The sequence below is a fragment of the Ictalurus punctatus genome, chromosome 8, assembly GCF_001660625.3.
Source record: "Ictalurus punctatus breed USDA103 chromosome 8, Coco_2.0, whole genome shotgun sequence".
Taxonomy (NCBI): Eukaryota; Metazoa; Chordata; class Actinopteri; order Siluriformes; family Ictaluridae; genus Ictalurus; species Ictalurus punctatus.
Window position 1 is genome coordinate 26,308,825 of NC_030423.2, and position 24,254 is coordinate 26,333,078.

The 24,254-nt window shown below is 38.4% G+C and overlaps 1 protein-coding gene across 2 annotated transcripts in view; it reads right to left on the bottom strand.

Annotated features, from left to right (window-relative positions):
* Window positions 1-24,254, bottom strand: part of rxfp1 (relaxin family peptide receptor 1) — a 57,383-nt gene that overhangs the window by 23,989 nt on the left and 9,140 nt on the right. The window contains exons 3-4 of one of the 2 annotated variants that reach the window (XM_017473411.3): window positions 7,199-7,282; window positions 2,842-2,947 (exon numbers count right to left, since the gene is read on the bottom strand). In XM_017473411.3, coding sequence (XP_017328900.2) covers window positions 2,842-2,947; window positions 7,199-7,282 — 190 coding nt within the window. Of the gene's footprint in view, window positions 1-2,841; window positions 2,948-7,198; window positions 7,284-24,254 lie in introns of those variants that run through there. The other variant, XM_053682340.1, reaches the window with a different exon arrangement.

The window sequence follows — 24,254 nt, forward strand, 5'->3', positions numbered from 1 at the left end:
GTTCAGTTGTGTGCTGAAGAATCCTGACTGACTCAGGGAAGCAGCTGACTTTATGAGATATGGAGTTTACGGGAAGGCCTTTTCACTCAGCAGCTGCATCCGAGACTAAAAGAGCAACAGAGGGAGGGTTATTTTGTGTGGAGAATATCATTAACCTAATTTTATATAATGAAGTTGTCAAATTTTCCACTGACTTCTTGGGATTTCATTCCCCGACTGCCCGGCTAAAACATAAATATATAAACACAGAAATGATTAGAAAGTGCCAAAAAATGAAAAGGCTGAGAAGTAAACAACACCCTGTTTTCAGATGCAAAATACAGCGTCTGTATTTTTTGAAGCACGAAATCAGTTATTAAGGAAAAGAGGCATAAAATATGCCCCGAATGCCATTTGGCTCTTTGAAGTGTGGTTTGTTAAATGAAGAAACTACATGACCCATAATTGATCTGCTTACAGTTATCTAATTTTAGCCTAATGTTGTTCATGCACACTCCTCAGCAACATGTTTGTTCTGTGGTTCATTTAATTATGTTATTTTTTTAATGAAAGTATTGGAACAGCAAGGCCAATACTCTTGCTTTCGCTATACATTGAAGACATCTGAATTTGAGATCGAAAGATGAATGAGACGACAGATCAGAATTTCAGCTTTTGTTAAACGACTTAGAACTTAGCACCTTTTGTTTGACCAAAAATATTGGAACATGTGTCTAATAGGTGTTTCCTGCTGCCCAGATGTGCCCTGTTAGGTTAATTGTTTAAAGAATGAATAGCTCTGAATGTCTACTCTTGGTTTGAGCCCTAGGTTTCGCCTGTGAAGACTGCATTTGTTCTTAAAAAGGATAAACCAACATGAAGACCAGAGAGCCGTCTATGGGAGAAAAGCAAGCCATTTAAAAGCTGAGAATCATTTCTTCATATTTACATCTAAACAACTTAGAACATGGCACCTATTTTTTGAACCCACCAAAAATATTTGATCATGTGACTGACAGGTGTTTCTTGCTGCCCAGATGTACCCTCTCATGATCCTAAACATCCAAGAAGCTCATCTGTGAAACATGGTGGAGGTAGTGTCATGGTTTGGGCTTGCATGGCTGCTTTTTGAACAGGCTCACTAATCTTTATTGATGATGTAGAAACATTCTGTCTGCCATTTCACAGAGAAATGCACCCAGTCTAATCGGGGGGGGGGGGGGGGGGGGGGGGGGGGTTCATCATGCAGCAAGACAGTGACTGCGTTTACATGGACAACAATAATCCACTCTTAATCTAATTAAGACCATAATTTGATTAAGAAACTACCATGTAAACAGCAACCTTAATCTAATTATGGTCATAATCTAATTAATCTCTAATCGAATTAAGACAGGTTGATTACTCCTGTTTTAATCGTATTATGGACGTGCATTACAGACATGTAAACACCTTAATCACATTATGAACGTCGTGTGAGCGTTTTCACCGCATTCTGCGACAGGACACGTACACACACGGCAGTTTTACGGCGAACAAGAGCGTTCGGCTGTGTCCCACACTGCATACTTGCCTACTATAGGCCTGTAGTGGGGAAAAATACAAGCATCTCGGCTACTATACAGTAGGTAAGTATGCGATTTGAGACGCAGCCCACGGCTTCAAGCAGTCGCCTATTTGCACGTACAGCATGACAAATAATTAACCGCACTTGAAGCGTTCGTAAAAATTTAAATAATAACACCCAAACCTGTATACGGTACCATAACGAAGACGAACTGTACGTCGATACGTGAAATTCTGGAGGGAGTCGGACGGCGTGGCGCGGTGACGTAATGACGCGGGCTCTTAATCTAATTATGATCAATAACATGTAAAACGGGAACATGACAGGAGTATTCTAAAAGCGACTCATGTAAACACCTTAATCACATTATTACCTTACTTAGATTAAGGTCAATAATTAGATTACTGCTGTCCATGTAAACGTAGTCAGTGACCCCAAAAAGCCCTGCCAACTCAACAAAGGACTTCATCAGGGGGGAAAAGTAGAAGGTTTTATTCAATCACCAGACCTTAACCCTACTGAGCATGAAGGGACTGAAGCGATATGCAGCCAAATACTATTCTAATATTTACTTTCGTTTACTGTAATCCTATCTGTTCCTATATTTTTGCTCACCTAAAACTTGCATGGTCTGACACCAAAGTTTCTAAGTTGTTTAACACATCTAGATGTTAATATGAGGAAATGAAAGCTGAAACTCTCATCTATTGTCTCATAATCATCTTTTGATCTCAAACCCAAATGTCTTCAATAGACTAAACAATTGAATTAGCGGGACTGTATATATAAATGCAAATTCGGTTAGAAAATCCAGCTGGTCCAGACTGTCAAGTCTGAAATATTAGCATGAATGTGTAAAGAACCTGAAGGGACCTTAACTCTTTTACAAGCAAAAGATTTGAACTTTCCGGATAATAATGGACTGAAATGAATGTTATGAATGAATGACTGATGTAAATCAGTCAGTGGTGCAGCTGGTAGTGTTGCTGGGTTGCTGCCTCACAGCTCCTGGTTCCTCTGTATGTGCTCAGCAGCGTATCTGACAGCCATGACATTAATTCATGCTGAATGTGTACCAAACCCTGACAGATCATGTGTTGGCTCTAAAGCAAGCGTCTTCTGGTAAACTCCTATTTAGCAGCCGGCGATGCCTTGATCTCTCATGCAGTGATTTAACAGCCGCCCTGCCACTCGAGCAGCGAGATCGTGTGATGACTCGTGCACACACACACACACACGCACACAGAGAGACACAATTCGAGCGATCCTTATGGGCATGATGAAGAGGAACTCACATCATGGTGACGTTCGTAGATACCGCAGGGACGTCTTTAAAGTGAGCACCGTTGCAGTCGAGCTCCAAATCCCTACACTGACACTCGGCTGGTACGAGCCCAAGTACTGAGGAAAGGGGGGAGAAATAGAGAGAGAAGAGAGATAGGGAGAGTAATGTATTTCGATTTGGATTGACTTTCAGAGAGAAATGTACAGCAGAAGCAGGACTTTTTTTTAAATGGAAAAAAATATGCACATAAATCACGAAAGTTTTCTAATGAGAGCAGAGCACTTTCTGAAGAGGCTAAGATTGAGGATAAGTGTGAAATTAATGCAGAAATGTTAAACATTCACACACACACACCCCCCACACACACACACTCACACGTTTTATATTGTGCATGATTTCTCTCACACGATTCATTTATAAGCACATGTTAAGCCACGTGGTTTTTACATGTCATATATGACTTCCTCGCACGATTCGTTTATTTTCACACGTTAATTTTCCACGTGTAGTGCATGTGTTTTTACATTTCACATCCATACTATTCACATTCCACGGAGTTCGTTTATTTTCATGTTAATCGTTTAACGTTTCATTTATTTATTTATTACATGATTTTATTCACACGATTCATTTATTTCCACACGGTAAATGTTCATATGTCGTACATGAGCACGTATGACCCACATGATTCCACATGAAACACATGTTTACATGCCAAATGTACACTGTAGTAGAGGTAGTAGTGCCTTACAGAGATGTTTACCAAACGTTTGTGCCTCATCCTAAATGAGAGACTAATCAAAAATTCATAAGCTCCTCATAAACTAATTGCCCAATGCCTGGGCTTACTTCTTGAGCCTTTAAGAAACTTAAAAAGAAGACATTTTTTTTCTTTTTCTTTTTAAAGAAACACTAATATAGATTGTATTCTATTGTAAGAGTCTGTCACTGGCCATTTTAATGTAAATACATGCCGAGTACTGTATGTGGACGAGTGTTTTACATTCACAATCTGCTCTTTCAGCTTTATGGAGCAAGTTTTATGGAAATTTAATGGACACGTGGAAAAGTGGCTAGAAGTCCAGGAAGAAAATTGTAAGAAATGTAAAAGCAAGCTGTCTGCGTGAGTGTAAAAGCTGTAATAATGATTAAACGGTCGATTTTTATTTTTTGCACTGTCTAACACTTAGCAGTGTGTAAAATAGCGTGAAATAGATAGGGACTAGTAGAGGAAAAAAATCGACTGTTAGGCAAAAAAAAAAAAAAAGAAAAAAAAAAAGACCAGACCAGGACAGAATTATTGATCTCTGGATTTTTGCCCTCAAACGGCATAAGTGCCCACTTACTGAAGATGGTAGTGGTAGCACAGTGGCTAAAATGTTTGACTAAAGTGATTAAAAGTTCATGAGTTCAAATCCCAACAACACCAAGCTGCCACTTGTGGGACCTTGAGCAAGCTCCTTAACCCTCAACTGCTCATTTGTATAAATGAGATTAATGTAAATTGCTCTGGATAAGAGTGTCTGCCAAATGCTATAAATGTAAGATGAAGGAATGAATAATTACAATAATTGTTCTTTTACATGGCCTTTTACGTTCTTTTAACCATTCTTTTATATGGCGTCCAGGTGATTCCTAGCATCAAGATAACCTAGACTTTGGCACGGTAATGTTGTCCAATCTTGTCTGGGAATAGATTGGATTTGATTGGCTAGGGTTCCCAAAGCTTCACCGTTACTGAAAGTGTAGTTCAAATGATGAATGTACTCATTCTAATACATTACCTAGTATAGTACTATAGGAACAACTCTTTCAGAAGTCTAATAATAAACAGATTTTTAAAAAAAAATCATTAACAAAGAATGTGTAATCATATAATGTCTAGCAAGAAATATATACTCAAAGTTTTACGCATAAAATTAATATTATATGATATTATATAATATTATAGAAGGAGTCTCCAGTGTCAGCGCATTATAACAATCAGTAAAGTTTTCCCCTATGGGAAAGTCTTCAGGACAGAAGACTTGCAGTAACACAGTAGTTTTTTCATGTTATTAACTTCAAGAGAGCGCGAAAAAAAAAAAGACTAGGCGCTAACTTGTCTTGCAGATATTCCACAATATAAAATGCGACTATGAATGGTTAAAAAGCATGATGTCATTTATTAATAAATTAATAAAAAGTGCAATCATTGCTAAATCACTGTGGTGTAAGACTGGTGTAAACACTTCAGGATGTGCTGTTATTGGAAAATAAGATGATTAAATGAATCCTGCTTTTCTTTTTTTTTTTTTTTTTTTTGAACAGAATCTGTGTAAGTGAATCATGCTTTATTTACAAATTCTGTTGAAATGAGTCACATCGTTAACAAAATCCATTCAAATGACTCGTGTTTTTAACTGAATCTGTTTAAAATGAATCATGTTATTAATGGAACCTGTTTAAATGTTTCGATCATTTTATTTTAGCTACATTCATAAAATATTGAGTGTAGTGTCCTTGATGAAAACTAAGACATTATATATAATGATATGGTGAGGAAAACTAAGACATGAAATATAGTGACCTTTATATATATATATATATATATATATATATATATATATATATATATATATATATATATATATATATATATATATATATATATATATATCTCCTTGGTTGTTCTTCAACTGTCAAAGCGCCTCAGTAGCATCATCCACTTTAGTATCTGTTTTAGACACATTTTGGTTTTCTACTCTACCCCTTCACAACAGCAGTGATAAGTGACCAGATAGTAATTTACTTTTGATGAGATTTGGCCAAATAGAACAGCACTGGGGTTTTGTTTCCCACATAATGGTGACAGCAAACACCAAAACAACAACCATTGTTTTGGCTCATTTTGACAACAACAATCAGGTACTGCATGGATGTGACTTAAATACAAACATTTCCAAACAGAGTATTTATTTTTAGTGGGAATTCATTTAATTTGAATGGATGGATGGACAAAAAGACAAACAGAGAATCAGAAAGATAGACAGATGGATAGATGGGTGGATGGCCCGATGGATGGATGGAAAGACCATCAGGCTTATAGATGGGTGGATGGATGACTTGCTGGATGGATGGATAGCTAGATGGATGAATGGGTGACTTGTTGGATTGACTGAAGGATGGATGGATTAAAGACAGACAATTAGAGGTGATAGATGGATGCATGGATGAATGGATAGTTAGACAGAGAGAGACACAGACAGTTGGATGAATGGATGGATGGGTGGGTGGATGAATGGATGGATGGCCCAATGGATGGACAGACAGACTGAAAGATGAACAGACAAACAGATGGATGAATGGATGGATGGATGGATGGATGGATTGGTAGCTGAATGGACAGACAAACAGACAATCAGAGAGACAGACAGACAGATTGATGTATGGATAGATGGAAGGACAAACAAAAAAATAGATAGATGAATGGATGGAATGAAATGGATAGAAAGAGGCAGACATTGACAGACAGGCAGGAGGATATACAGACAGACAGACAGGTAGATAGATAGCTAGATAGACAGACAGACAGACAGGTAGATAGATAGATAGATAGATAGATAGACAGGCAGACAGACAGGTAGATAGATAGATAGATAGATAGATAGATAGATAGATAGATAGATAGATAGACAGGTAGATAGATAGCTAGATAGATAGCTAGATAGATAGATAGATCGACAGACAGGTGGGTAGATAGATAGATAGACAGACAGACAGACAGACAGACAGACAGACAGCTAGCTAGCTAGCTAGATAGATAGATAGATAAACAGACAGACAGGTAGGTAGATAGATAGATAGATAGATAGATAGATAGATAGATAGATAGATAGATAGATAGACAGATAGATAGATAGACAGACAGACAGGTAGGTAGATAGACAGATAGATAGATAGACAGACAGACAGGTAGGTAGATAGATAGATAGATAGATATACAGACAGATAGATAGATAGATAGATAGACAGACAGACAGGTAGGTAGATAGATAGATAGATAGATAGATAGATAGACAGATAGATAGATAGACAGACAGACAGGTAGGTAGATAGATAGATAGATAGATAGATAGATAGACAGACAGACAGGTAGGTAGATAGATAGATAGATAGATAGATAGATAGATAGACAGACAGACAGGTAGGTAGATAGATAGATAGATAGATATACAGACAGATAGATAGATAGATAGATAGACAGACAGACAGGTAGGTAGATAGATAGATAGATAGATAGATAGATAGATAGACACGAACAGCATTTACCTAGCTCGCTCTAATCACTTCAGTTTCAGGAGAATGAATTCTGGATCTTTACTCACGACATGTGGTTGACTTGGTTCCAGCGTCTTTACTGGGCATCCCAAAGTATTTGTCAAACAAATGAGGCCAGCCATTGTTGTCTCCTGAAAAATGATGCAATGATGAGTCAACTAGTATGCTCAAATTTTCTCACTGAAAAAATAGCCTATCGATTTCCAGACCCCACAGATGTGATGTATCATTCTCCTCTAATAACACAAGCTCTCTATACATATCTAACACTGTGATTTTTCAGTTCCATGTTGGAGGAGCTGGATTTGGAATCCATGCTGCTGAAAAGCAATTTGTGGGGTCCTCATAATCATTTTGCAGTCTGCTGGGTGATAAATGGAGCATGCCATTTCAGGGTAATACTGACTAATACATGTTCCTCAACATTTCTGCAGTTTCTCAGCAATAAAAACTATTGTTACTTTGATTAGGGCCTGCAGCTTAAACTCAAAAAGAAAATGAACTACTCAGCATGCAAAATAGGAGACATATCGGTGGAAGGAACTTTTCCCTGACTTTGCACTTCTGACATCCATGACAAATAAATCTGTCAAAACATCCAGCCTTCCCAACTCTACAGTACGTCATCAATCTCTATTGATCTCCACGGAGGAGAGCACTGCTCAGCCTTTGCAGGTATTTCAGGTGAAGCTCCAGTGACACTATTTGAATCCAGAGCAGATGTTTTTGTATGCCATGAGAGTCAGCATTTAACACTTTCATTAACCCTTAAATATTAAGTGCACAATTTTTCTTCCTCATGTCGTCTTATGGAATTTTTGATTGACACACAATCCACATCCAAAGTGCTGTAAAGCTGATTTAAACAAACAAACAAAAAAAGCACTATGCAAATGAAACTCAAATTAAATGACCAGCCACTGAGGGCCAGATGTTATATGACATTATACATCCAAAAGTATGTGGACACCTGTCCATCACATGTATATGTGCCGATTCCAAAACCATGGGCATTAACCCAGATCTAGGGATGTTTGACGCTGCAATATTAATGTTCAATTTGCTCATCGTGTATACTACGCCTGTAATGCCTACTAATACACTTGATATAAGGTGCAGGTTATAAAAGCTGCTGGGAGATAGTGGAAATTGTAAAATCCATAGAGTGATGAAAAAGCTCAGGACTTAAGAGGAAATGCAAGTTCAGGGTTTTTAAAGGCAGCAGTAGAACACAGTGGGAAGCCAGCTACTGTGCTGAAATTTGACACTGAAAGGCTTTGTTTGGCTTAAAATAGTTCTCATTTCAGAAAATGCACTCCTAGTTTAAATCAGCATAGGAGATGGATAAACCTAAATGTAGCAAACATGAACACGCTCCTTAAGGTGAACATGGGATATTGTGTATACATGCAATAAACCTTGAAGGAATTCAATACACTGAGAGAACTTCATTCGAATCATTTACTCGCACGCCTGTCAATAAACAATACCGACATTCAGAATTGCTAAATAGACGTTATTAAAATGTTTGCATGAAATAGCTTGGGATTACATGACTTTTTATGAGTACACAGAAATACTGGTACTCCCTAAAAAGCCCACCAAGAAGCTGTCTAACTGCTCATGATGCAGGACACTTGTCCAGACGTTGACTGCATAAATGTGTCCTTTCTCATGTAAATGAGGCTTCAGCTTATTATCAAGAAGTGACACCTTCACTCTCTGTCAAAGTAAACGGAGAATGTTTTGAATTCATTAGCTAACATTAGGGAAGTGTATCGTCAACATCAGGTAAGGATATTTATAAGGAATTCCGCTGAAGATTTTCAGCTGAAAAATGGTTGAAAACTTGATGATATTCATGTTGACGCATACACACATGAATGAATTAGTGAGTTCCTAGTTTAATAGCTATTCTAAGCTAGGAAATAAGACCTCGCCAACTTATTGTACTGCAAACACTTCGCTATACAGATGTGGGAAGTATAAACCTAATTTAAAATATAAAAATTAAAGCTATGTCTGAAACTTTTGAGATGGACAAGTGTGAATGGTTAGAGCCTTTGAAACCTCTTTGTTCAGATGGCAAAACAGGGAAAGTTCCTGTTTTTTTTTTTTTTTTTTTTTTTTGACTAATTCAATTTAAATCTTACTGTCCCAAAGTGTAGGCACTGCACACCAATGACTCCTAGGGGCAGTGGTGGCTTGGCATTTAAGGCTCTGGGTTACTGATTGGAAGGTCGGGGGTTCAAACCCCAGGGCCCCTGAGCAAGGCCCTTAATCCTATCTGCTCCAGGGGGCACTGTATCATGGCTGACCCTGCACTCTGACCCCAGTTTCTTGACATGCTGGGGTATGCAAAGAAAAGACTTTCACTGTGCATATGTATATGTGACCAATAAAGTATCATTACTCGTCAAACGAAAGGATAGATTTGTACAAAAATAGATCATGGTTTAAAGATATTTATTTTGACCAAATAAATTAAATAAAACATGACATAATTGTTGCTTCTTCCTGTCAGCTGTATTTTATTGTTGCCTTCACTGTAAAACTGGATAAGTTCATTTAACTCGAAAAATTTGAGGAAACCTTAAAATTTTTAAGCTGATAAATCAATTTCTTTAAGCCAAATACACTTAATTGGAAACAAGTTTCAGTTAAATTTTTGTTATATTTAAGTGTATTTGGCTTAAAGAAATTGATTTATCAACTTAAAAATGTTGAGGTAATTAGTTTCAGGTTTTACAGTGTTGTTGGAACCTGATTTTTTTTTTATTATTATTTTTTTTAAAGGTATTTAGTTTGTGAAGTCCTAAATTCCTGGCTACGTTACATCTGAAGTTCTGGCAGGCTGTAAACAAGTCCCGACGTGACATGTCCGTCCAGTTAATGAGTGCACAATAACAATGAAAGCACAGAGAAAACACACATTTCATATGTAGATAGATAACATTTTACTCTGATAGATGACCTGTAGCTTTTGTTGATACTGTCGCTATTTTATTTATACGAAAGCTATTTTTGCACAACAGCCAGATGACGGAGCTTACACCACTAGGGGGCTTGAACTAACACACTGCACTCATCCCACAGCCATGACTCTAAAAATGAATGTAATATTCTGAATAATCTTGGGAGTGAATCATGCTAAAAACGTTGCGCATGCAGTTTCACACCCACGGAGCCCAATTACTTTGTTAACAATATAAATGTGTGATCACAATCACACTAACACTTTCCTTTTGAAATAGTAACAACCCAGAAACGTGAAGTAACAGCAGTGATTATCTGAGGACAATGTTTGACCAGTGCTGATTGCTGTAAACTTTGCCAGTATCCTAGTTTAATTCGTTAAAAGCCTTTGTGCATGTTGTATCCTGGTTTTACAGCATTTTCTTGCTTAGATATGTCACAATTAAAGGCCATTTTGGGACGAACAGAAAGACTTAAATGGATGATATGATCAGGGTTCTGTTTAATTTTCAAGAAGGTTAAACCGTTGTTTTTTTAGTTTGTTTGTTTTTTGTTTTTTCCTCACCAATTTCGTCAGCTAACACTTCCTACTCATCAGCCAGCTACCCCTACCAGCAATCATTTTCAGATTAAAGTCTACTCAATTACTTATATCTAAATTACTGTTCTATAGCCCTAAGTAAATAAACAGTTACTAGAAAAGACCTTGGATATTACACTGACACTCAATTTTACCCAGTGCCAAATCTCACACTTCCACACAGCTTGTGTATGTCTGGAAGAAAAAAAAAAAGAAAGAAGATGAGATAGAGATGACGATGAGTTCAGTAAGGACAGCAATGGTAGAAACGATGGATCTCATCCATCAAAGCAGGACGTGTTTCATTTCAAGGTGAAAAGAAGGACATGGAATATGCAAAAGACATGAGGGGTGAGAGACAGTTATATTAAATAATGGTCTTCAGCAGTGAGGCTGTTCAAAACCGCAAAACACAGAGAAATGCTTTCAGGATTCTTTTAGTCACCAAATACTTTAAAGTCTAAAAGTAACATCCTGTTTCACTTCCTGCTGACTTCACTGCTCCTCCAGCTTGGCATGGATTATTCAACAAATACCTAATTTGACCTATGACTTTTTAAGGAAGGACTGTTTAAGGACTTTTTAGCTGTTTTGTGGACTTTCCACAACAGCACGCATAACTAGAAATGGATAAAGGTATGACATACCATTCTCTAATTTAGAAAAAAAATACAATCTTTGGCAAACTGCCGTTGTATAAGAGGATTAAACAATAAATATAAGGGTATTTTCAAAAATGTGGACAGTTTTTACCATGTAAATCCTGTAGGCTACTGAGAATACATAGACTTTTATGCATTTTGAAAATACCTGTGTTACTGTATTGTGTTACCATGTGACTTGCAAGAGGACTGTATTTGAGATGATGCTATGCAACATATGCTAGTGCCAGAACATTGAAATCCATCATATAGAAGGTGCTGCAGATAAGTTACATGCAAATGTTGTTGTTTTTTTGAGTGAAACAGGGTTGAATTTCGACCCAGTTTGGAATAAGATTGGTTGCCTGTTACCTGAATCCCACTACTGCCTTTGAAAAAAAAAATCCTAGACCCTAATTTTTAAGCTTTTTTTAATTATTATGTTTATTTTTGAAATTGAAGATTTGAGAATTGTGGTCATAGTCAAAAGGAGCAATTATACAGATAAGGTTATGTATTATTGACCATCTGTTGAGTTTTATAAGGATTATTCTATATAGAATACGCAAGTGGTGAGGACACAGGAAGCCAGGGTTAAAACTTGCTAATGCAATATCCAGACAAGTAAATAAGGAGCAAACATGTGTCACGATCAACCATTCTGCACGAGCTACATGCACGAGTGCTCAGCGAGCACATGCTCTTCGGATGTTGATAACCGTGACATTGTTTACTGTGGACACGTGCGTTTGTTTTGTTTCTGTTCTGTCTCCTCCCTGTTTTGTCATTGGTTGTTGTTCGAAGCTGTGGCTTCATTGTTTTCAGCTGCCAGCACTTAACGCTGATTATGTTCGGGATATATACCGTTCGCTTCCCTTTACACCTCGCGGAGTATTAGATAGAGTTCTATAGATTATTTAGGTTAATAGATTAGTTCACTTTGTCCTCGCTGGTGTTTTCCGCTCCCAGTTCCCAGTCTTAGTTTCTTGTTTCATGTTCCATGTCCCATGTGTATGACCTTGTATCTCATTTCCTAGTTGTGATTTCGGCTTCGCCCAGTTTTTGCCTGTTTGCCGATCGCCTGACCCTTTGCCTGCATTGACTACATTTTTATATTACGATTTGGATTTGTCTGCCTTGGTCTCCTTTAATAAAGCTGTTTAACTGTACTTGCATCCGTATCCTACTCCCTTACGTCCCGCGACGTGACAACATGCTGTAGCTACAGAATTAGTAGGAGTAAGACATGAAATAATTCAACATTAGGGAATATGGAGACCTAAAAATGACACTAAAACAAAAGGGGTATGATAATACATCAAGAAACAGATGAGAAACATGTTACAGGTGTCAACAATCAGCGATTGTTGCCATAAGAGCAATAGGGAAGAAGTGGAGAAACCAAAAAATTCATTGGATCTCAAAACAGCATTGATCAGGTGTCCGTCCATCCATCTATTTTCTATATCGCTTATCCTTCACAAGTTTGTGGGGAGCCTAGAGCCTACTCCATGGGACTCGGTGCACAAGGAACACACACACACACTCACACACCCATTCACACACTACGGACAATTTAGAGATGCCAGCCTACAACGTGTATCTTTGGACTGGGGGAGGAAACCAGAGTACCTGGAAGAAATGCAAACTCCATGCACACAGGGCAGATGTGGAAATCCAAGGAGTGAGGCAAACGTGCTAACCACTAAGCCGCCGAGCCCCCCGTGTTCATGTGTGAGAGGGTTAAATATTTTTATGTTGCGTGTTCTTCATAGGTAGGTACGATTATATAAGATAAGAACTCAACTGGCGAATATTGTATTTTTCAAAAATGTTGTCTTTGATAGGAATTCTGCAAGCGAATATAAATAGTATTTCTGATTAAACTATTTTTCAAATGCGACCCATCCAAAGAAGAAATGAAGCGTTTCCTTATCTATAATGTATGGTGTTTGGACTACAGAGGATGTTGCCCCTAAAATTGAGGTATTATTCTAGGTTCATCAGGGGTGAGGCTAGAAAACACAGATAACGAGGCAACACTCATTATTGGCAACACTCATTATTGACAAAAATAGAAAGGCCAGATCCAGAATATACCAGAAACAAAGGCCACATTCCACACATGTACGAGTATATTTGAAAACGTGGTTTTTGGTTTGTGGTGTTTTGGCCTCTCATTCACATAAAAACAACATTTTACATTACTGAAATCAAACCACTAAGGTACAGAAGACAGTTTTTTTTTTTCACTTCTGAAATGCATATTTTGAAATCATAGATTGTAATTTCCCAAGATACACTTTTGATTCTAATGAAATTATTTCCTTCCACAAATATGATTTGAATCTGTGACCTAGCACAAAATCTTACTCCATACAAAAAATCATCAGAAACTCATATTCCTCCCCAAACTAACTTGGCTTGCTATAAATAGTCCACTACATCCTGCACTGAATCACACTGCTGGAGAAATCTTAAAGTAAACTTAATTAAGATGTACAAGCTTGCAGATGGGATACAGAGATATCAAGAAACAAAGCAAAAGAACTGACATCTTCAATTAATCTCCCCAGACTATAGCACTATGCCTGTCCGATGTGATTATGATTCTTCCGGGTAAACAAAATCTGTTCCAGACACCGGGAAAATAATAGGGGATCTAAATCTTAAGATTCAAATCTCTATTATATAAACAAAAGTCTGAAGTGTTAGGATAACAGGGCTAGTGCTTAATGAACTATCTAACTAAAGGAAAAACACTAGCTAGCAGGCAAAAGGTTGGAAAACAAAAAAACCTCACTTGGCCTCTTTCCTCAGAACATTTTGTCGTATTGTAACACTTAGGAAAACTTAAATCACAACTTAGCCAGCTTTTGGGAATGTCAAAATTGCATATAAGATGGTTTTTACACCTGGTGCTAAACTGGGCGTGACATATGCAAATGTCACGCCCAAATCCTTGACTGGATCTAAAATTTGAACCCCTCCCAAGGCAGCAGATGTGGTAAATCCAATACCTATTGATTCCACTGACCATCCTTGGAAGCTAACTTTGGACAATACCACCCGTTAGAACCTCTCACTCTGAAAATCTGAAAAGCACTTGCTGCATGAGTTTGGGGGATTTCAATATCTGAGACTCAGTAACAATCTTGCTGAAGAACGCTAAAGCAAGAAACATTCCACATGGGCCTTTTCCTCCCACATTCTTCCATTTCAGCTGGAATAGCCAGCTGTAGTAAATTAGATTTTAGACTACATGGCCAAAACTGTTGCCACAAAGTTGGAAGCACACAGTTAGATAGGATGCCTTTGTATGCTGAAGTATTACAATTTCCCTTCACTGGAACGAAGAGACCTTAACCCTCGTGCACAAAAGGAGGTCTATGGAGACATGGTCTGACAAGGTTGGACTGGAAGAACTCGAATGGTCTGCACAGAGCCCTGACGTCAACCCCACTGAACACCTTTGTGATGAACCGGAACACCGACTGCACCCTAGGCGTACTTTCTCGACATAATTGCCAGACCTCTCTAATGCTCTTGTGGCTGAATGGACAAACCTGAGCCTTTCATGGAGAGTAAAAGAATATAATTGAGGCAATTATTTCAATATTAACAAACTACAGTTTAACAATTCAAACTGACAGGTGCTTCTGTGAAGCCTCTATCCATTACCACTTGCGAATGAAAAAATGAATGAATGTGAAAGGAATGCAACACTTTCTTCCAATGCGAAGACCTGAATGTCAGGCTCCAAATGATTGTCTGGATTGTCTCTTTTAGACATATGTAACTGAGTGACAGATGCAGTAATTACTCTACATACAGATTGTAAAAAAGAGGTACGCAGGAAAGAGTGTGCTAGGGATTCAAATAGTTTGGAGAGCGCATTGATTTCCTGCTGTGAAAACAATCACTATAATACTAACGCTGCCTGTGAAAAGCACAACATTCGCCCCTTTCGAACTATTCAGAAAGACAAATCTGTGAGAATGTGTTCTGATTGATCGAGTCTGTCTCCAACCTTAGGCTAAGGATGCTCTAAAAAAACTCACCCATCTATCCTCCTGCTCTTTCATCGCATCCTTTGTAGCTCTGGTTGCCTTCCCTTGTGCAAAACAGCACCTCATTTCTGAACCCCAGTTAGAGGATCTCAGATCACTTTCCATTTTTGAAACTCAGCTCAAAATCCAAACAATTTTTTTGCTCTCAAAGCTTACAATGTCTTTATTTTTACAAAGTGCTCCCTTGCTCTTTTAAGCTACTTGTATTTATAGTCGGGGTTTAACACAATGCCCATTGTCTGTTTCTGTTAGTGCTCCAAATATTCAATATCTGTATTCGAATTTAAACCTAAAGTGGGCATGGCCTATATCACCAATCAATCAATCAATCCATCCATCCATCTTCTGTACCTCCTATCCAAGGTCATAGGGCAGCCTGGAGCCTATTCCAGGGAACTCGGGGCACAAGGTGGGGGACACTATGGATGGGATGCCAACCCATCGGAGGGAACAATTGCACACACATTTACACACCACGGACAATTTGTAATGCCAGTCAGCCTACAACACATGACTTTGGACTGTGGGAGGAAACCTGAGTACCCAGAGGAAACCCTCGAAGCAGAAGCAGAACATACAAACTCCGCGCACACGGAGTAGAGGCAGGATTCAAACCCCCAACCCTGCAGGTGCGAGGCAAACATGCTAACCACCAACCACATTTAAGTTAAATGTGTGTAACAATTCCTCAACCTCAGTAACATCACTCAAACTAGAATCTCAACTAGAGATGTATGTGGGACTTTGTTGTTATTTATGTTTGTACCTGCCTGTGATATTTTCAAACTAGTAGCCTAATTTTGAGCACTATTACCCTGACCAGGCAGTTACTAAGGATGAATGAAGGAACTTTGTAAAGCTATCGTGCAGTGCAACTAAGTCCCACGTACTTCATATCTGACCGCTCACTCAGACCCACATAAAAGTAAAATAAAAAACCCAGCTGGTACAAATTTTTGTTGCTTCCCACGTTATTCCAGTCGCATGCATCCCTGTATCCTCACCCAGATACCCTGTGAACCTTTCTGGCAAGCTCAGGATATATCTCATCCTTATATACTGTATTCATACCTGTTTCATTCCTAATTTATATACGCTAAGCACATCTGTTGTAAAAGAAATTTTTTTTACAATGCCTGAAAAGTGTGTTTGGATGTAGTGTACATCTGTGTCCCCAGTTTCACACTGTGTAGCTCGATAAGATGCAACACCAAATGCTTCACACCTCTGGCAGCACATTTACACTTGGGTTTGGGTTAGGAAGCTGTGATTAAAGTCTCTTGATTACAGAATAGAAAGCAGTACAATTAGAAGTAAACTTTCAAGATTCACCTTGTTGTAACCTTAGCATGCTGTATTTTTACACCTTGTCACTAATATATTTTGCACAGTGTGCTATTTGTTAATATGCGTTATACGTTTAACTTTCTCGTGCGTGTATCAAATCTACCTATCTACCTACCTGTCACAGGTTTATATTTACACACTTTTTAAAAATATGTTTTCTGTAGAACCCTTTTCTATAGTAACAACTTACACATGGACTTGAATGGCAGATGCTCCACAATGTTCGCCATTTTGTTTTTTGTTTTTTGTTTTTTTTTTATTAAAAAAGGTGTGTAATTGTTGGTATGGTTAAGTTTTCTGTAGCGAGACATTAATTTAGCATTTATGGAAGGAGTCTCCAGTGTTCAATTTTTAGACACTGGGATATCGGACTCAGTAACATGACAACTTTTGTCATATTCATGTTCAAGAAAGACAGAAAAAGCGTGGCTGGTGAGGTAAGGACGTTTTATAGCTGCTGTAATGTAAATGATAACAGGAATTTGTTTCATGAACGTGTCACGAAATGAAATGTAACTATAAATCGATCAAAAGTATGACGCGTCATTCTTTAATAAATGAGAATTGCTAGCGGTGCCATGTTGCTATAGTACAAGAGGAAATAAATCACTCAGGATGTGTTCTTACTGCATCACACCACCTCGTTGTTCCTTAATTATTTATTGTTCTTTAATTATTACAGTTATTTAAATATTTAACCGTTCCTTAATTATCAGGCTAAATCTTATACACTATGTTTCTATGAAAAGTAAACTTTCACCCACACACACACACACACACAAACACACACACACACGGATCAGTGGCTGACTCAATACCATGAATACTATGGAGTATCTCGTGTAGCACAGTATCTAGTGTAGACAAGTTGCTGCATTTCCATGATAAGATGTATACCTCTATTATTAAAATAAATACCTAAATGAATCATGTTAAACAGGTTAAGAGACACATGATTTACCGGAGGATTTTGGTATCCAGGACAGAAATGTTTACATGCAATTTTGTACAGCAAGGTGCAGCACAAATTCTCATGCTGATATTTGTTTGGCTCTCCTGTCTTCTCCTGAAAACTGATGTTTTCCATTTCCTGTCCTTTTTTTTTTTTTTTTTTTTCAGTGCACAATATCCTGTCCTGGAAAAAGATTCCATTATTGTTTGGAAAATGAATATGAATAAAACCCTTGTTAAAATTAGTTTCAACTTTCAAACTTTCCATGAAATTCTTATTATATTGATAATCATTAGTGATTTATTAGTATTAAAATTCTAAGTATATGTTTTAGCTATAATCAAGTATAACAAAACTGGTTTGGAGTCAAGTAAAGTCACTGTACCTGTGTCACTGATCTGATCTGAGCTCTTGACGTTCAAAGATGAATAGACGCCATTGTGGAAAAAATCCAATATGCCATAAATAAATAAGTAAATAAATAAATAAATAAAACGTACACTTCCATCTATATCGTATGCCTGATGAAAGAAAGAGACAGAGTGCAGATGGACCTAAATTCTCCTGCCATTAACTAAACGAAAAAACTATTTTCGTTGTGATTTATGGGTGCAGCGCACTTGTTCATTCATCTATAAATCAATGTTTTTCTTTTTGACAACAAAAAAACCACCAGAGGCTGACGTACTCAGACTTTTCAAACGCGGATATTTCACTCCCAAGATCTTCTTGTTTCACCGTGAGGTTTCAGGTGCTGTGAGAAGATCTGATAACTTCTCTGTAAGAAGGCCAATGTGATAAGGATAGAAGAATTTTCATCCACTCCGAATGTAAACTAACTAAAGTAGTCTTTGCTGTGATCGTGTCCTACATGGTGTGCATTTGACATTTTCTCTATGTTGACCTTTTACAGATGACAGAGTTTAATCATATGTGTCTGTTCAAAACCAGCCAGACAAAAGGAGTTAAATAGTCTGGGTGCAAGGGTTGATGAGGCAGTCTGCTTGCTCCTTCTGGCTTTGAAGAGGTCTCTCTAGCCAGATGTTGGCCGTCTCCCAGGTTTCCTCACTCCACTTTATCCAATCATCCACCACAGAGGTGTTTGAGGTTTCTCCAGACAAGGAGAAGATGGGAGGATGGAACCCCAGGACGCATTGGAAGGGCATGAGACCAGTAGACAAATGGATCAGTGATTTGGTTTGTGCACAAAACCTGACACCTCTTGCTCAATGTCCTAGATCCAGGTTCTCCACAAGAACTTATTCCCTACTAACCACTGGGTTCTAGAGATGCCTGGGTGCCCAGAGCTTAGGGAGGTGTGGAGCCACAGGATAACCTCTTCTCACATCACCTGAGGGACATAGGTATTTTCTGTCTGGCATTCCAAAAGTGTGGCATACTCTTCCTGTGCCTGTTGGATATCTTCCATGATCTTCCTGTGCCTGTTGGATATCTTCCATGATCTTGTTTTCTACCATGGCTAGAAAACAAGACTGAGTGATAATAGGTTCAGGGTTTTGCTGGAAGTGAAGGTTTTCAAAGGTGCATGATAGTGAATCAGTGGTTTAACCTTTTCACTGACTCGACATATTCGACATATTCTAGGTTCTTGTGGTCTGTTATTATGACAAAGAGGTACTTCAGACCTCCTGCCACTGCCTCCATTCTTCTAAGGTGGACTTGATGGCTAGAATTTCTCAGTCCCCTTCAACATAGTTCAGCTGGGGTCACTTTCCTTGAAAAGTAGGCACAGGGATATAGTTTAGTGGGGTTATCTTGTTGTTGTGATAGGATTGCTTTGTGAAGTATCTACGTCTACCACAAACTGCAATTCAGGATAAGAGTGGCATAGAATAGGAGCTGTGGTGAATCTCTTCTTGAGGGTTTCAGAAGCTTGTTGTGCTTCTGTGTTCCATTTAAGAGTTTTGGGTTTACCTTGTAGCAGTGAGGATAGAGGGGCAGCACCCATGCTAAACCCTTGGGTGATCCATTGATAGAAGCTAGTAAAAACCAAGAATCACTAGAGCTCTTTGGCAGTCTTGGGTTGTGTGGCCAGGCTTCCATTTTACTCTGGCTCATTTCTCCCCCGTTCTCCAGGTTGTAACCTAGAAACCTAACTCAGCATTGGTGAAATTCGCATTTCTCTAATTTGACATACAGATTATTCTCGTACCTGGTGCTCATACCTCATGAATATGTTCCCCTTCAGGTTTGGAGTAGCTGCTTTAGCAGTACTTGCTAAAAGGTCAATGGAAGGTCAGTGTGGCAGTAGCTTGGATGCCCAGGCATTGCTGAATGCTTTCGCCAGGCCTCGGTAGTGCTTTGGTATGGTTATGGCCATTTGAATCTTTTACCTTCCTATGTGGGTGAAGATTTGTTGGATTCACTGGTTATTTGTCAGCCAGCATTTTTCCTTGGGAGAGCATTGCCGACTGAAGTTCATTCACTCTTGTGAGATCCACTTTGTCAGGTGAAGCCTTCTGTAACAAGGGGGACTCAGACATGAAATAGGGATCCATTTGCAGAGAGTGTACTTCAAAAAAATTGTCAAAAAATAGGAAGGCATATAAACACAATCAGGACAAACTACTCCAAAATACACACTCCACAGTAGTCAAGGAGGCAAGCAAAGATCTTAAACCAGATATCAAAAATAGCATCAGAACAGTGAGGGTTAGGCAAAAAGGAAAGAAACATGATACACAAAAGGCTATCCAGAACAATCACGGCTCAGAACTGACTACATTCAGGGCAAACTGTAAGGCTTCATGTGTAGTAATAGGTCCAGGCGCTTTTTAATATGTTCAGACAGGAAATGAGAGAGGTAACCAAAGAAGTGGATCAGAACTCATGGGATGGCACCGTTTGGTGTGATCAGGAGGGATAATGTCTGTTACACATGAATAATAATATAATAGATGTTATTTATCCATCCATCCATCTTCTATACCGCTTTATCCTTTTCAGGGTCACGGGGACCTGGAGCCTATCCCAGGGAGCATCGGGCACAAGGCGGGGTACACCCTGGACAGGGTGCCAGTCCATAACAGGGCACAATCACACACACACTATTGACACTTTAGACACACCAAACAGCCTACCATGCATGTCTTTGGATTGGGGGAGGAAACCCACACACACAGGGCCAGGGTGGGAATCAAACCCCCGACCCTGGAGGTGTGAGGCGAACATGCTAACCACTAACCCACCGTGCAATAGTACAATAATACTGCAAGCATACTAAAAAAAAGAGCAAACTTTTATTGGACAGAGCATTCTTTGCTTGTCCCGCCTGGTAAGGCTTCTCCATATGATGTTTAGGAGATCTCTCAAATAGGCTGAACTTCTTATCCATCCGTCAATCACTGAAACGGTCACGTACATGACTGACATCTCAAACTAAAACACGTTGGCTCCAGTCAGACAGAATGCTCGGAGATGCAAGAGTCAATGAGTAAACTAATCCATAACGGTTTTACCCAACTTTTTTTTGTAATTGGTAGATACTGTAAATAAGCTGAAAGCCTAACGTTATATCATTTGCATTTGTCTTTTGTTTAATTATAGTTCTAGATATCTAGCTGTCGTTCCATTCTTCAGTGAAATCACTCTTCAGGCAAGCACTGCTCGTTTTGTCGACCTAAATCCGGAAAAGGCTTTATGCCGTTTGTGGAAGAATCGTGAGCGCCGTCATTACCGTGTAGAATTGCTAGCATGTTGCAAATGAAAAGATCTGCCTTCTGGTTTCCATTATTCTTATACCGGCTATTCACAGATCGTTCACTCATCATTCACTCCAATTCCCTGTAATTACACATGTCTTGCCCGCTCTAATGTTCATATAAATAGCTTGTAAGGTTTTTGTAGATAGATTATAATCCAAAAACACACCATGATGCAGATGTGCACCCCTTCATCACCACAATAATTCATTTGATACGGTCACTTAGTTAAATTAGGTCTAGACTGTTTGTTGCAAACTAAAATTCATGTTTTGAAAAATGTAAATACCTGATAATATAAAATAGTATTGCCATTTAAATGCAATACTAAATCATGTAAATGTGACATTATGAAACAGCCGAATTAATCATATGAATTATACATTCATACGTCTGCGGCAACTCTTAACTTTCTGTATTCAGCTTCGACAGTACATTTAATAAAGTGACTGGAGCTGAAAATGTAATGTTAGCGTAATGTTAAATACTCTCTGAAGATCTCTGTGACATTTCTGGTTTACTGTGCAAAATGTTCTTTATTCATTAGGCCTGGTTCAGTATTTCAAGCAGGAGCTGTGGTGTACTTGTCAGTTAATCTGAGTGTATTCCAGATTTCAGACAAATCTGCAAACATGGCAAATGTCTTTATTACAGCAAGAACTATCCATGACTATCAAACTCAATATATTCAGCTACTAATATATGTTTATGTGAATCTGTGCCTTGTTTTCATACTGTACAGTGCCCACTAATATTGGCACCCTTGGTAAATATGAGCGAAGAGGCCTGTGAAAAATTGTCATTATTGTTTAACCTTTTGATCTATTGGTCGAAATATTCACACACAAAAAAAACACTCTGCACTGATGGATATCATACAATTGCAAACACAAGACAGGTTTATCCAAAAATATATCTTTGTTAAATATAGGTGTGCAACACCTATATTTATTGGCACCCTTTTAGTCAACACTTTGTGCTACCTTCCTTTGCCAAGATAACAGCCCTGAGTCTTCTCCTATAATGCCTGATGAGTTTGGAGAATCTGAGACCGTTCCTCTATACAGAATCTCTCCAGATCCTGCACATTTCAAGGTCCATGCTGGTGGACTCTCCTCTTCAGTTCACCCCACAGGTTTTTTCTGGGGTTCAGGTCAGGGGACTGGGAGGGTCATGCAGGAGCTTGATTTTGTGGTCAGTAAACCATTTTTGTGTTGATTTTGATGATGTTTTGGATCATTGTCTTGCTGGAAGATCCAACCACACCCCATTTTAAACTTTCAGTCAGAGGCAGTCAGGTTTTCATTTAATATCTGTTGATATTTGATAGAGTCCATGATGCCATGTATACTAACAAAATGTCCAGGTCCTCTGGCAGAAAAACATCCCAAAACATTAAAGATCCACCACCATATTTAACCGTGGGCATGAGGTACTTTTCCATATGACCACCTCTCTGTGTGCTCCAACACCACCTCTGGTGTTTATTACCAAAAAGCTCTATTTCGGTTTCATCTGACCATAGAACCCGATCCCATTTGAAGTTCCAGTAGTGTCTGGCACACTGAAGACGCTCGAGTTTGTTTTTGGATGAGAGTAGAGGCTTTTTTCTTGAAACCCTTCCAAACAACTTGTGGTGATGTCGGTGACTTCAGATTGTAGTTTTGGAGACTTTCTGACCCCAAGACGCAACTAACTTCTGCAATTCACCAGCTGTGATCCTTGGAGATCCTTGGCGATATTTTGGCTATTCTTTTTTATCCACTCAAACCGTCCTCTTCACAGTGTGTTGAGACGATATAGGCACACGTCCAATTCCAGGATGATTCATAACATTTCCAGTCGACTGGAACTTCTTAATTATTGCCCTGATGGTGGAACTGGGCATTTTCAATGCTTGTGCTGTTTCTCTCATATGAATTCATAGAGGTGTCAATAATTATTGTACACCTATATTTAACAAAGATATATATTTTTTGATAAATCTATGTTGCATTTGTAATTGTTTGATATCCATGAGAGCAGAGTATTTTTGTGAATTTTTGGAACAAAAGATTTTACAAACACAAACAATTTGAACAAAAGGTTAAACAATAAAGACAATTTCTCGCAGCCTTCCTTCCTCATATTTACCAAGGGTGCCAATATTAATAGTGGGCACTGAATGTATATTCTATTACTCTAAACTTTTTTTGTTGTTGTTTATTCTTGATTGCACCAAAACATCCAGGTCATTGATGTTATCGAGACAATTATCTGACCTACACCTAACATTATCAAGAACTTGCCTGTTTAATTTAACAGCCTGAGACCTTTGCTATGGATACGGACCAGATTTTACTGTATGGATAAGCTGACATGAAAGTGTGAATGGACACGCAGCTCCTATAACTGTGAAACGAGGCTCTAAAAACACTTAATTACAATCTTATGTGTTGTTAGTATTTTATGAAAATATTCACATCGGGTCGTATTCAGAGTTGAGTTAAGCACGTGTCATGATTCAGACCTCAGATGTTAAATACCGTCATCATGTTTTGTTTACAGGAGAGCACACTGAATGACATTAAAAGCATGATAAAATATCTTACATTTACATTCATTCACTTAGCAGACACTTTTATCCAAAGCAACTTACAAATGAGAAAGATATTCTACTACATCTAGCACGCACATTATGATTTAACGATGTTGATGTAGTATCCTGTGGCTTTATCTCGTGTTGTACACACAAATATCTGTCAGAACATGATATTTAATATGTGTGTGTGTGTGTGTGTGTGTGTGTGTGTGTGTGTGTGTGCTGGATCACGTG